At 38.7% G+C, this 14658-nt stretch overlaps 1 protein-coding gene across 1 annotated transcript in view; it reads left to right on the top strand.

Moving 5' to 3' along the window:
• LOC126253354 (palmitoyl-protein thioesterase 1) overlaps window positions 1-14658 on the top strand; it is a 46283-nt gene that overhangs the window by 9320 nt on the left and 22305 nt on the right. The window contains exon 4 of the mRNA XM_049954626.1: window positions 6909-7067. Within this exon, the coding sequence (XP_049810583.1) occupies window positions 6909-7067 (159 nt within the window). The remainder of the gene's footprint in view (window positions 1-6908; window positions 7068-14658) is intronic.

The raw sequence follows: 14658 nt of genomic DNA, 5'->3' as shown, positions 1-14658 counted from the left end.
AATGAGCTGGATTAATGGGAGATATAGAAAAGATTCCAAAAAGATCTTCACAGTTCATTGCGTGTTTGTCTAATCAGCTCCTATGTCACAGAAATGGTCAGCCTACGCAAGTGGGAAACATTACAAGAAAGACCCTGTGCATCACATCATGCCTTACTAACAAAATTCTGGAAGTTCTCATTCCAAAAATAGCAAAGAAACATATTACTTCCTCTAACATAAGTCTTGCTTTGTGATCACAAATATGAAATTAGAGGAATTTGGTGTGATGCAGAGGTGTACTGTGAATCTTTCTTCCCATGCACCACCCATTCAGTGGAATAGGAAGGAAGAAAGATTATACTGCAACACTTTGTACCCACTGCCCTAAACCATACAACAGCTTGTGGAGTACAGATGTAGACATAAACATAGAACAGTCCTTTGCTGCAGCAGACCCAGAGGATGGAAGTGCTCTTTCCTCATGTGGTAGTACACTCTGCCTTGTTTAATACTTGTTGTGGAGGTTATAATTAAAAAAAAAAGAACCCATCCTCATTGTAATAAAGCTAGGGCTGATAGACATTACCCAGATCTCAAACTTCACCGCTGTTTGTGAAAATCATTACTCCATGGTGGAAGCTTGTAGTAGTAGTAGTAGTAGTAGTAGAAGTAGAAGTAGTAGAAGTAGAAGTAGAAGTAGAAGTAGATTTGAGCTTTCAGTTTTAACCTGTGATGCTTTCAACAATATGGTAATATGTGAACACTATGGTGACTGTCACATGATACAATCACACGTTGAAGCATTGGGACCCCTGCAAGAATGTGGGGGTTTGAACAGGGACATTCTTGTAATTAACGTCTTCAGACATATTGAAAGACCGAGCAAGGTGGCACAGTGGTTAGTACACTGGAGTCGCATTTGGGAGGATGACAGTTCAAACCTGCATCTGGCCATCCTGGTTTAGGTTTTCCGTGATTTCCCTAAATCACTTCAGGCAAATGCCGGGCTAATTCCTTTGAAAGGGCATGGCCAACTTCCTCCCCCATTCTTCCTGCATCCGATGCAGCCTATGACCTCACTGTTTAGTCCCCTTCCCCCAAACCAGCCAACATATTGTTAACTTCGGAAAATACAGGTTTTAGCTGGTACATAAATCCAACTATCAAATGCACAGTGGATGAAAAAAAAAAGTTATTGCCATGACATATTCATTAGATTACCTTCTCACAAGCAAACTATCTAAAGAATCCAACTAACTGAGATGTTATGCTACACTACACATCGGTTGATTACAAAAACCTCCAATAAAAAATTGTACTGTCAATGGTCAAAGGACTATAGCAGTAGTGTAGACTTCACCATACACCATGATAATATATGTATATTACATTCAGAGTTGAGTAAGGTTTGTGAATGGGCAGATGACTAACCTTTATCAATATAATCTGTTGTATTGTGAAATTGCAGTCCATCTGGAGCAAAATGCTGTTACAGTAATGGACATGTGGAAGATATGGAACAAAGAGAACTTCAAGTTGCAAACACAGCAGTGGACTATGGAACATGGCGCGCTCATACCATTGGCAGGTCTAGGACATCATCTTGACAGTTGCCACAACTCCATAGCTCTGCTACAGGTATCATACCACTGAATGAACTTGTATTCTGTTAGTGTCTGCTGCACAAAAGATATCATCTAGAGATTTCTTTGGACAGGGTGCACCTGTTAACAAATCAAAGATAACTTCAATTAAATTGACTCATGAGGACAGCAGAAGGTGTGTTGATTGATAGCAATTATCTTTTCTGGTGGGGCTGTCTAATTTTGTTAACAGTGATTGCCTATTATATGCGAACCACTGTAAAAGTGAAAAACATCTCCAACTGTTCATTACATAGTGTAATTTGAAATCTATGCTTGCCATAAGCTTCTAGTGATCGTGGGTGGTCATGTCTATTAATGTTTGAGTGCTACCAACAGGAAAGATTTGATGTCCAACATGAAGCTAATTCTTCAAAATAGTCACATAGCTTGTTCCAGCAAGATAGTATTTGATATAACACTGTATTCTTCAAAAGAACTTCTCCATTTGTTAATTCACCTGACATGATTGCAATTGAATTTTGCCACTAAGCACGGCAGTATTAGGAAGATTCTCATTAAACGCCAGTGGCAGTGCCCTCACAGAGAGATTTACTGTTGAAATTCTGAAAGTGTGCATTCCAAGATGATTAGGGTACCCTATTGCTTACTTAATTGCACATGCATGCAGGTAACCCCCCCCCCCCCCACACACACACACACACAAAACAAAAAAAAATCCTCACCAAATGACCATGATGGGAAAATGAGAGAAAATAAAACTCATGCAGATGCTTGCCAACAGTCATTCTTGTAATGCACCATTCATAAGTAGAATAGGAACAGTAAAATATAGTTTTGCAGAAGTTAACTCTACTGCACGACATAAGGCAGCGTTTTGAGTACACATGTATGCATGGACTTTGGAGAGGAAGTTACATGTGTCATCCTGTGCTAAGACCATTGCGTAGCAAGAGTGGTGCATTATCAGAAGAGGGTACATGTTTTATGTTTCATGCAGAAACAGTTCTGCTGCAGTACAGATAACAGATGCATCACAGTGTGTGAATGAAATGACATGGCAACTGGAAATTTCCTTCAGAGTTGAAGTACATGCGCAAAACGTCTAACCTGCACGCAGATTCACTATGAAATTCTGGTGGTGTATGGACCAAATGCAATGAAATGTCCAGCTGTAGTGAAGTGCTGCCAACAGTCTGACCTAGTCCAAACAGATATTGGTGATGCTGATTGAGTAGGAAGACTATTGATATTGATCACAGATAACAATGCCTAAACAATAAAGGAACTGATCTGCAGCAATCCAAATGCGACTGTCACAGGCATTGCTCATCAGATGAGCATCTCGATAGGCATTGTTCATTGTACTGTTTGAGATAATCTGCAGTATCGGATTTTATGCTGATGCTGGGTTCCGTGATTACTGTCACCTGGACACAAAAATGCAAGCTTTACACTGTCTGTGGACTTTCTTGAAGATTACTCCAAGGAAGGCAATGATTTCCTAAGCCACATCATTATGGGCAATGAGACCTGTGTCCATCATTTTGTGCTTGCAACAAAGAGTGTACCTGTGGAATGGAGCACCTCTTTGCTTCCACAGAAGAAATGCAAAGTTGTGCGACCTACTTGGAAGGTTATGGCCTCCATTTTCTTCAACAATGAAGGAGTTGTGTACACAGAGTTTATGCCAAAGAAAATAACCATTACTGCCTATTTGTGCTACGCAACATTGGCATTGCAGTGCAGCACCTGAAAGAACAACAGACTTGGAAAATTGAGCAAGGGTAATGTTCTCGTGCAGCGCAATGCAACACCCCCCGTGATGCGTATAGCATTGCCATAGAGTCCAATTCTTGTGCCATGTTGTCCTTTTCAGAAAGGTGAAAGAACATCTGGATAGGAAAGAGATTTTCCAACAATGGCGACGTTCACACAGTGGTTCTGGAATGACTGCATTAGCAAGGAGTGGATTCTAGCATTGAGGAATTGAATGACTGGTAAGACGTTCTGAATGTTGTTTAGAGAGACTGTTGGCTATGTTGAAAAATAATGTCGTGTATCTGTGTCACTTGGAGCTGTAGTGCAGAGTTCAATAAAATTTACTTTGCTTACTATAACGATGTGTAACTTATTTTTTGAAACCCCTCTCAACAGATCTTATGCACAAAATGTTTGTTCAACTGCTTCTTACCTGTAAACAAATTTTCTCTCTTGTGTACTTTATTTGTATTCTGAAATATTAGTTTATGACACACATGATGCTGCAGAACAGCTGATTAGTTCAAATTTTGTCTTCTGATATAACAGTTTTTTTTTAAATGAAGAATCTTGCACTCTGTACAACAGTGTGTGCAGTTCTGAAAGTTCCTGACAGTTTTGAACTGTATGCCTGACCAGAACTTGATGTAAGGACCTTGCCTTTCAGAAAAAAGTTTTTTAACTGATGAAGCTATCCAAGCAGACTCATGAATGCTCTCTCAGCTTCACTTGTGTGAGTATTTGCCACATACTCTCCAAACTTCACAGAAGCTCTGCTGCTGTTTCAAAATGCTGCACACCCCACTGTAGGATGAAAGATTCATTCTGGAAATTAGTTCCTATCCTGTGTCAAAGCCATATCTCCATAATATGCTTTCTTGTTAGAGTACTATTCGTGCAAGGTATACAGGAGAAATTCTGTGAAGTTTGGAAGACAGGAGAAGGTGTACTAGCAGAAGCAAAACAGTGAGGGTGGGTCACAAGTCGTGGCTGGATAACTTAGCCGGTAAGAGCATAGTCCATGAAACGTGAGGCTCCGGGTTCAAGTGTCAGTCCGGCGCACACTATTGATCTGCCAGAAAGTTTCATGACTGCATTTTAACAATTCATGTTTTTTGTGACAAGTTAAAAGTGAGTGCCAGGCCAGGACTAGAACATGCCTGTTGTGAGCAGTGCACTACCGTTAATGCTATTTGACCGTGCCTAGTGGAAGACTCGGAGTGTCAGCTTGCCTTTCATTCATTTCTACACCTTTAATACTCCACAGTTACTCTCCCACAAAACTGACAGAGATAGATACGGCTCTGTGGTCCTATTGGAAGTGATATGCCCGTACGTCTGATTCACTCGCTTGTGATTGTATAATCCACATCATATACAGGCTGAAGAAAAATTCGGACTTCGCAGCATGATTCCTCACGTACTAGCAGTACAAAAATGTCTGTCATAAAATTTTGTCCTGTGCATATTTCAGGCAGTAAATGAACATTAAAAGATCGGCAATCAGGCAACAGTGTAATTACATATATGGTAACTTCCTTTGCCAGGATACAGCAGTATTGATGTGCAGTTGGTGCAGTGGATAGCATTTTGGGTTAGTATGCAGGAGGTCAAGGATTCAATTCTGGGGCATGGATTAGTTATTTTTATTTGCTAAAATAATCTGCATGGTACAGTATCTGGCATCTTAATCGTCATACAACAATTACAGTAGACCTTTTACAAAACATTTGCAGTTGCATATTACGAATACAGAAACAGAAACACAATCGTTTTCGTTGCTCAGGTTTTAAAGAAAGCTTTTGTACCTCATGGGTGTGGATTCTTTTGCATCACTGCATCTACTAGATTCCAACTTATTTTGTGTGTACACTCCCCCAATAGTCCCATCGATTAATGATTAATACTAATTGTTATTATTGCCACGTTCAGGCCCATTACATTTAGGTAGGGTCTTATGTCACCAGTAGGGCTAGCAACATGCTTTCCAAATAATTTTGATGGGACTATTGGGGTAGGGCACACAGATAACAGTTTTGGAATCTAGTAAATGCAGTGGCACGAAGCAGTTCTCGTACACAATGCGCAAAAGGCTTCTTTAAAAGCTGACCAGTGAAAACGATTGTACTTCCATTCCTGTGACGTACTACATAACTGCAAATTTTTTGTTGAAGACGCACTGTATTCACTGTATGACAATTAAGACACCAGATACCATACCACGCAGACTACTTTTAGCAAATAAAAACAAATAAGCCTCAACCCACAATTGAACCCTCAACCTCCAACATGCTAACCCAAAACACTATACACTGCACCTAGCGCACAGCACTGCTCTGTTTGATGACAGAGATGGTTACCGTACATGTGGTTACAGTGGTTCCAGATTGCTAATCATCGACATCCATTTACTGCCCGAAATATGTGCCAGATGACATTTTGTGACATACATTGTAGTATTGCTAGTACGTGTGGAATCGCTCTGTGAAGCTCGAGTGCATGAATTTTTCTTCACCCTGTATAACAACATATGGTGCTTTTCTATTGGAAACTTTGATCTGTATGTTTAAGATAATTTCACAATGTTAACTAAATTCCATTTGTCTTCAATCTCTCTTATTCATGTTCCCTAATACAAGTTTACTAGCCCAATTTGGATTTTGGTGGTTGTCTGCCGTTGTAATGTTTCCTTTATCATTCTAAACAGTTCCTATTTTAGATCACTCCTATCTGTGTATTTTTAACTGTCGTTATTGTTTGTTGGAAAGTAAGCTTGTGTTACGCATAGAGCTACCAGAGACACCGTCAGTTTCATCACCAATAATCATTGACATGGCAGATATAAATTTTTGTTTGAACTTCTTTTTCCTCTCAGAGAAATAGATAATCCCCTGATTAGAATCTGATTTTTCTTTTACAGCAAAAGTAATACTGATTTCATCAAATGTGAAGTCTTGAATGCCTTTCTACCTGGTTCCTGATGCACTAAGATATTCTATTTGATCTTGGAGCAGAATTTCTTTGGAGGACTATGTTAAAAATATGTATCTTTCTCTGTTGTTGTATGTCTGTTAGGACTGATTAAAAGTTTGTGCAAAATGTTTACCTCTTACATATTCAGTTAAAAGGTCATTAATTTGTATATAATGGAATGAGTAAATGTAATGTCTTACCATGTAGTCCAGCTGCAATGCCAATTCAGTGTCATTGGCTGAGATGTGTAGGTGTGTAAGTGTATGATTACTCTGTTTGCTCTGAAGGAAGATTCATCCAAAAGCTCAGCAAAGGTCTCACTCTTTTGTATGTGCCTCTTGATAGTTCAACGATATGGTGAGTTGTTACTCCTTCCATTATGTATATTCCGCTAAGGACTTTCTGTTATTGCATTCATTTACATGCATATCTGCCATGAGAGCTGAATGTAATAAAGAAAGATGTCATTTAAAAAATTTTGTCAGGGTATCTGGTATTTCTTGTTCTTTTTTTATAACATGACTTGCATCAAATACCAGTCCCTGAATAGTTACGAATAATCTTTCTTTTTATGTTCCATGCCAACAGGAGAGCTGTTGCTCAACGCTGCCCATCTCCTCCTATGATTAATCTTGTGTCACTGGGAGGGCAACATCAAGGAGTATATGGTCTTCCAAACTGTGGATACCCAGCACATAAATGGTGTGATTACATAAGGAAAATATTGAATGTAGGGGCATACTGGAGGTAAATTCAGTTTTTGTGGTATTTACAAGAATTGATAAAGGTAAAGGTGGTGTTACCTTTGTTGTTAAGTGATTTGATGCAATTGAAGCTTTCCCTTGCGGAGACAGATTGCAAAACAAGGGAAGTTTCAAATAAAAAGATGAGGACTCTGGAATCTCTTAAGTTCTGCTCTTTAAGGATTTAATATATAAAGGGTTTGTGGAGCTCTTTCAGAGAGGTTTGGGCTCGGGTACTACTGCCATAAGAAGAACTGCCAACTTTGGGAACAAAGAAACCAGTGTGATAACAATTTTGCATATTTTTGTTCACTGATGTCCTACAGGATAACATTCTGGGGCAGCAGCTCACTTAGACAAAACATTTCCATTGCACAAGAAAAGTAGTGACGATTATGTACTGGTTTACACACACAAATATCCTGCAGATATCTACATCCGTACTTTACGGACTGCTCTGAAGTGCATGGCAGAGGGTAATTCCCACTATACCAATTATTAGGGCTTCTTCCCATTCCATTCACACATGGAATGCAGGAAGAATGGGTGGTTAAATGCCTTTGTGCATGCTGTAAGTAATCTAAACTTATGAGAACGTTATGTAGGTGGTTGCAGTGTACTCCTAGAGTGACATTTACAGCTGTTTCTGAAACTTTGTAAGCAGGCTTACTCTGGCTAGTTTGCATCTATGTTCAAGTGTTTGCAAGTTCAGCTTCTTCAGTATCTGTGGGATTCTCTCCCAGGGGTCAAACAAACATGTAACCATTTATCCTACCCATTTCTGTGTATGTTCGATATACCATGCCAGTTCTATATAGTACAGGGACCACACACATGTTCTAGCATAAGTGACTTGAATGATTTGTAAGCAATTTCCTTTTTAAATTGAATGCATTTCCCTCATATTTTACCGATAAACTGAAGTCTGCCAGCTGACTTAACCTACTACTGAGCCTATGTGATTTATTCATCTCATTACGTACAATTTTCAAATCATCATGTCAAGGTTTACAAAAAGAAACTTTTTTCTCTTTTTTAAAGAAATACAAAAGTTTACATTATATTTTACATTTCTAAGTTACAGCTACACAAGTACATAAAATAGTACATGTAAAACAATCCCTGTGTTCAGACTGTGTAGCTGTCTTCAATGAATTCTTTGACAGAATAATAACACTTGTCCACTAGAAGAGTATCCCTACAAATTTTTACACCCAGGTATTTGTATGAGTTGACCTATTCCAGCTGTGACTCATTGATACTGTGGTCATAGGACACTACAGTTTTTCATTTTGTGAAGCTCACAATTTTACATTTTTGAATATTTAAAGCAAGCTGCCAATCTTACACAACTGGGAAATCTTATCAAGATATGACTTCATATTTGTGCAGTTTAATTGGATATATAAAAATTCTACTTACCAAGCAATGGTGGGAGAACACACGCACAAAGGTACAAAAATTTGAAAATTTCTGGATTTCCAGAAAGCATTTGACATGCTGCTCCACTGCAAGCTGTTAACAAAGGTCTGAGCACATGGAATAAGTTCACAGATATGTGAGTGTCTCGAAGGCTTCTAAATAATAGAACCCAGTATGTTGTTCTAGATAGTGAGTATTCCTCAGAGACAAGGGCATCGTCGTGAGTGTCCCAGGGAAGTGTGACAGGACTGCTGTTGTTGTCTATATACATAAATGATTACAGTAATGTGGAGTTGAGTGACTGTAGGAAGATACAAGGGCAACTTAGACAAAATTTCCAGTTGGTGTGATGAGTGGTAGCTAGCCCTAAATGTGGAAAAATGTATGGCAATGCAGATGAGTAAGAAGGAAAAACCTGTAATGTTCAGATACAGTATTAGTAGTGTCCTGCTTGACACAGTCAAGGTGTTTAAATATTTCGGCGTAACATTGCAAGGCAAAGTGAGGTGAAACAAGCGTGTGAAAACTGTAATAAGAAAGGCAAATGATCCCCTTTGGTTTACTGGGAGAATTTTAGGAAAGAGTGGTTCACTTGTAAAGGAGACTGCATATAGGAAATTGGTGTGACCTATTCTTGAGTAGTGCTTGAGTGAGTGTTTGGGATCTGTACCAGATTGGATTGAAGAAAGACATCGAAGCAATTCAAAGGCGGGCAACTTGGTTTGTTACCAGTACGTTCGTGCAACAAATAAGTGTTACCGGGATGCTTCGGAAACTCAAATGGGAATCCCTTGAGGGAAGGAGAAGTTCTTTACGAGAAACACTCTTGAGAAAATTGAGAGAACCAGCATTTGGAGCCGTCTACTGAACGATTGTACTTCCACCAACATAACATTGTGCATAAGGACCATGAAGATAAGATACAAGAAATTAGGACTCATATGGAGGTGTATAGACAGTCGTTTTTCTCTCGCTCTATTTGCGAGTGGAACAGGAGGGGAAATGACAAGTAGTGGTACAGGGTACCCTCCGGTCCGCACTGTATGGGGCTTGTGGAGCATCTCTGTAGATGTAGATGTAGATCCCAATATTCTTCCGTGGACACACTCAAATTTACTTTTACCTTTGTCAATGACTTTCTGTCCAAGGTAACATACTGCATCCTCCCTACCATAAAATTCTCAATCCAGTAACAAATTTCACTTGGTACTCCAGACGATTATGTTTTTGAAAATAAGCATAGATGTGGCACTGAGTCAAGTGCTTTTTGGAAATCGAGATAAGCATTTAGGAATGTTCACCAGAGACTTTCATTCATGCACTTCTGAATAATATACACAGCTGTAATTTGATAATCTGTCCAACATAATAATGTCAAAAATAATCAATTATTATATTGAAACTTCCTGGCAGATTAAAACTGTGTGCTGGACCGAGACTCGAACTTGGAACCTTTGCCTTTCGCGGGCAAGTGCTCTACTGACTGAGCTATCCAAGCACGACTCACGCCCCCTCCCTACAGCTTTACTTGCCAGTACCTCGTCACCTACTTTCCAAACTTTCCAGAAGCTTCTGTAAAGTTTGGAAAGTAGGAGACGAGGTACTGGCAGAAGTAAAGCTGTGAGGACAGGGCGTGAGTCGTGCTTGGGTAGCTCAGTCGGTAGAGCACTTGTCCGCGAAAGGCAAAGGTCCCGAGTTCAAGTCTCGGTCCGGCACACAATTTTAATCTGCCAGGAAGTTTCATATCAGCGCACACTCCGCTGCAGAGTGAAAATCTCATTCTGGAATTATTATATTGATGAGGTGAAATGAAATGTCATGTCCTGTGGCTAGGGCCTCCCATCAGGTAGACCGTTTGCCTGATGCAAGTCTTTTGAGTTGACACCACTTTGGCGACTTGCATGTTGATGAGGATGAGATGATGATGATGATGATGATGATGATGATGATGAAGATGAAGATGAAGATGATTAGGACAACATAATACCCAGTCCCTAAGCGGAGGAAATCTTTGACCCAGCCGGGAATCAAACCCGAACCCCTTGGCATGACATTCCGTCTTGGTGACTACTCAGCTACTGGGGCACACATTGTCAAGTTAATAATGTGCTTGAGAGATAGTAAAAATATTTTCAAATGTTGATTAAAGTTGTTTCTCCATAACAGTTCCTTCTGTGCCATAGACAAATTCTTTAGTAGAAATGAGTAGACTATTATAAATCAGTAAATGGCCAGCATGTAGCCACATAAATTTGTATTTCGTAACTTGTCAATACAGTCATTTCCTTCATCAATTTGATGTGCTTCACATCATAATATTTCTTGTGTTTGTGATCTGTGGAACTTGAAAATAGCTGTATTAACATCAGGAAAGAAGACTGAGATCTAGAAAGTAAGACATCATCAAGTAGATTTCTGAATTTGAATTAACTGTTGAAGATAAATACAGCTCCATATTTGGAGACCAGTTAATGTTGCTGAATATGAACCCAACAAAAGGCTGTTTTCCTGGTAGTTCAGAATGTCCATTTGAGAAAGGAAAACTTGGACAGAATGGATTACAGTTAAATGATTGTAGACATTGAAAAGGAACAGTCACAGAAATTTAAAAAATGTATTTGAATATATAGCTTCACTATTTTTGAAAAATGGACCAGAGTGCATGTGGAAGCAGAGAAAAGAAAGGTGTTCATAGGAAGTCATAGTTATTCCTGTATATGTATATGGAGACACATTAGGTGCATGAAACAATTAGAAAGCAGTAGCAGGAGAACTGTAATAGATTTGGAGGTTGTTCTACTCCTCCTCTTACAATTATAATTATAATAATAATAATAATTATTATTTTTTTTTTTTTACTCATTTATTTTCAGTGGTACAGATACAGAAGAAATGTGTGTAGTTTGCTTCTACCAAAACTGGAGCAGTTGATGTGGGATGAAAGACATCTAGGAAGGAAGGCTAAGCTACATATTCTTAAAAATAATAATAATAATAATAAACTTTTGAACTAAAGTACACATATGGAGTCCACAGCTCTTGAGCTGCATGCTGATTCTAATGATTTCTTTCAGCAGATGTTACATTGATTACATTTGTTTTTTATACGGAGAGCAGAAAGGAAACTAGATGTTCTGGCAGACTGACCCGTAGTGTAGCCCAAGGCCTTGGTTAGGTTGAAAAGTGACAGTTTGGTTGTGAGTTGGCGAAGCCATTGGATGTGAATGGAAGAAAACTAGATGTGCTGGTAGACCGACCCATAGGAAAGCCTGAGCCCTAGGTTAAGTTGGAATGTGACTGTGTGGTTGTGAGATGGCAAAACCAACAAATTTCAACACAAAAATAAAATTGCCATAATAGAGTGATGTGTAACATAGCCTGAGATATACATTTGTCTGTCTTACTCTGATTTTCCAAAAATTTTGACAGCATGGTTAAATAATAACCTAAATAATAGAACCAAATGCCAGCTACCTTTATTTACAAATGATTGAAATTATAAAAGAACATTCTGATTGGCTACCGATAACTGACTCACGATTCATGATTTTCAGCTCCCATTGTTCATCATGTGAGTTTTTACCAGTTTCCACCAGCAATGCAACAGTCGCTGACAACATAAGTGTACTTTTACCAGTTTTTGTGTTTTAATAAGATAAGGTAGATGGCATACTGGTCATTTATAGCATGATTTTTTTGTGTGTTATTTCATTGTGTTTGTTTGAAGGTATTGTAAAATGTGATGTGAATGAGAAGTGCACAAATTGTTATAGGTTATTGAGATGTGGGGTATGTTGCGAACAGTGTATCAACTCATTTCAGTGGGGTGAATGTAGTGAGAAGCTAATGTGAAATCTAGCAATTACTCTCCTGTATCTGCAGGACATGTGGTAGAAATAGATCACTAGCAGTTCAGGAATTGAGAATATTATGCTATACAGGTGTAGTTAGAGGATGCTAGGCAATAATTAGACAGGCTACGGAGGAGACGGTGGCGAAATGGGAACTGACATTCAGCAATGAGGCCTTAGGAAGAGAATGTACTCATAGTTTTCCTTTAGCCAGCTGTCAGTCATGTGGAGAGGAGCTTTCAGTAACTGTCGGGGCAAGTAAAATAAAGGAGATAACTCAGGTTGTTAGAAAACCTAAGTTAAATAGGAACAGTAAGAAGAAGAGGATTCTGCTGGTAGGTAGTTGTCGTAGATGTGGTGTAGACCCACAGTTGCAGGAGACGCTAGGTACGGAATACCAAGTCAGCAGTATTTAAAAGCAAGTTATAGGCTCAATAAGATGACAGAATACTTACAAGCTTTGTGTAAGGATTTTACTAAAGAGAATCAGGTACTGACAGTGTGAGAGTTTGAGAATAGTCTTGGTGGGGACTGGACTTGTGATGTAAGTGGTGAGTTGGACTGGATTGGTACTCAAACCTAGACTCAGTTGAGAGTATCTGTAGATTAGTCTGTAGTAGACAAAGCCTGCACCTGAATGGGACTGGGAAGGGATCATTGATGAAGCTTATTAATGACAGTATGGTAGGTGGATCTGGGGTCAGTGAGGGCCAAGTTATGGTGATAACACATAAAAAGAATTATTATTTATTAGAATGTAGCCAGGTTGGAGATATCTTTGCTTGAGGGAGATTCATTTAATGCTAGAAGTTAGTTAAAAAAGTGAGGAATGCAGATCGGAAGGAGCAGTAAGCTTATTTAATAAAAAAAAACTAGGGCACTTAAAGGTAGAGTAGATGGATTGCTAATAATTATTGACACTGGTATTACTTTTATCTCAGAGCATAATATACATAGTGAAGAAATGCTAAGGTTTCCTTTGTGTTCTATGTAAGGTACTTGTTGCAGAAGAGAGGTGTGCCCATTTATACCAAGTGTAATGTTTGATTCAAAAGTGTTGACATACCAAAATACTGTAAAGAGCAAATATTTGAATGTTGGGCGGAGAGTCTGGATTTTCAGGAAGAAAATTAGTCTTAGTGGCCTCTACAGCTCCCCCACTTCAGACTACGGATTTCCCCTTCAGACTTATGCTGTGCTAGGCTCTGTTCTTAACAAAGACGTAAGGTGGTTTTTATGTATGATTTCAATGTAACGTTTGTGATTGATTCCCCAGGGAAAAAATGTGACTGGATTTGCTTATATCTTACAGCCTAGTACAGACAATATACTTTCCAATTGGAATTCAAGGAAACAGCTGCATGATCATAGACAACATCTTCATAGATTATTCTCTAGTTGATGGGCACAGTGTGAGACAAATTAGTAATGGCCTGTCATATGATGATGCACACCTAGTAACATTTAAAGGAATCAAGGCAGATCCATATCCCAAAGTCATAAACAAAATATTTAGAGATGTGAGTCCTCTTGCACTGCAGACATTTGAAGCCAGTCTTGAAGAAGTAGTCTACATACATAAAAATTATGACAAATATAATACATTTCTTCAAACTTGTATCACTTTCTTTGATGTCTCATTCCCAGGCAGGTAAGCAGTGATAACATTAGCAATTGATTTTGATAAATAACAGCAGTAGACTATTATACAGGAGGAAACAAGAACTGCACCATAATACAAAGGACAGTCAGAGCCCGGTAACAGAATTTCACTTGAGGCAATATTGCAGAATACTGAAGAGTGTCTTGAGACAGGCTAAAACAATGCATTACACTACACCATGAAAGTAGAAAACTCTTGGGACAAAAATATGTGGTCAGTTGTGAAAGAGATATCGGAGCAGAATGTGGGTGCTCTACATGTGAAACCTCTTTTGTGTGAGAATTAAACTTTTACTGATCGACCAGCATCGTGCAAAATATTTAATAATAACTTTATGTAAGTAGTCAGCAGCTTAAATCAAAATTATCTTTGTACAGCTAAATTTGCAAAACTCTTGAAATCTGGTGTTTGGAGACAAATACAGCACATGCACAGGAAACATGCAGAGATGAAAATTGAATCAATTATTAAATCTTTTAAGACAACATTCTCATGAGTATGATAAAATTTTCAAGTAGGGTTATGAAGATCAGTATGCCTTATATTACTTTTGTACTCAGTCATGTGTACAGTGTGTCTTTCACATGTGGTCAGTTTCCTGACAGATTGAAACAGTCATTTATAAAACAGGTGGAAGAAATAATGTAGACTATTGACCA

The sequence above is a fragment of the Schistocerca nitens genome, chromosome 4, assembly GCF_023898315.1.
Source record: "Schistocerca nitens isolate TAMUIC-IGC-003100 chromosome 4, iqSchNite1.1, whole genome shotgun sequence".
Classification (NCBI taxonomy): Eukaryota; Metazoa; Arthropoda; class Insecta; order Orthoptera; family Acrididae; genus Schistocerca; species Schistocerca nitens.
The sequence above is the reverse complement of the archived record's forward strand: the minus strand, read 5'-3'. Positions and strand labels throughout refer to the sequence as shown.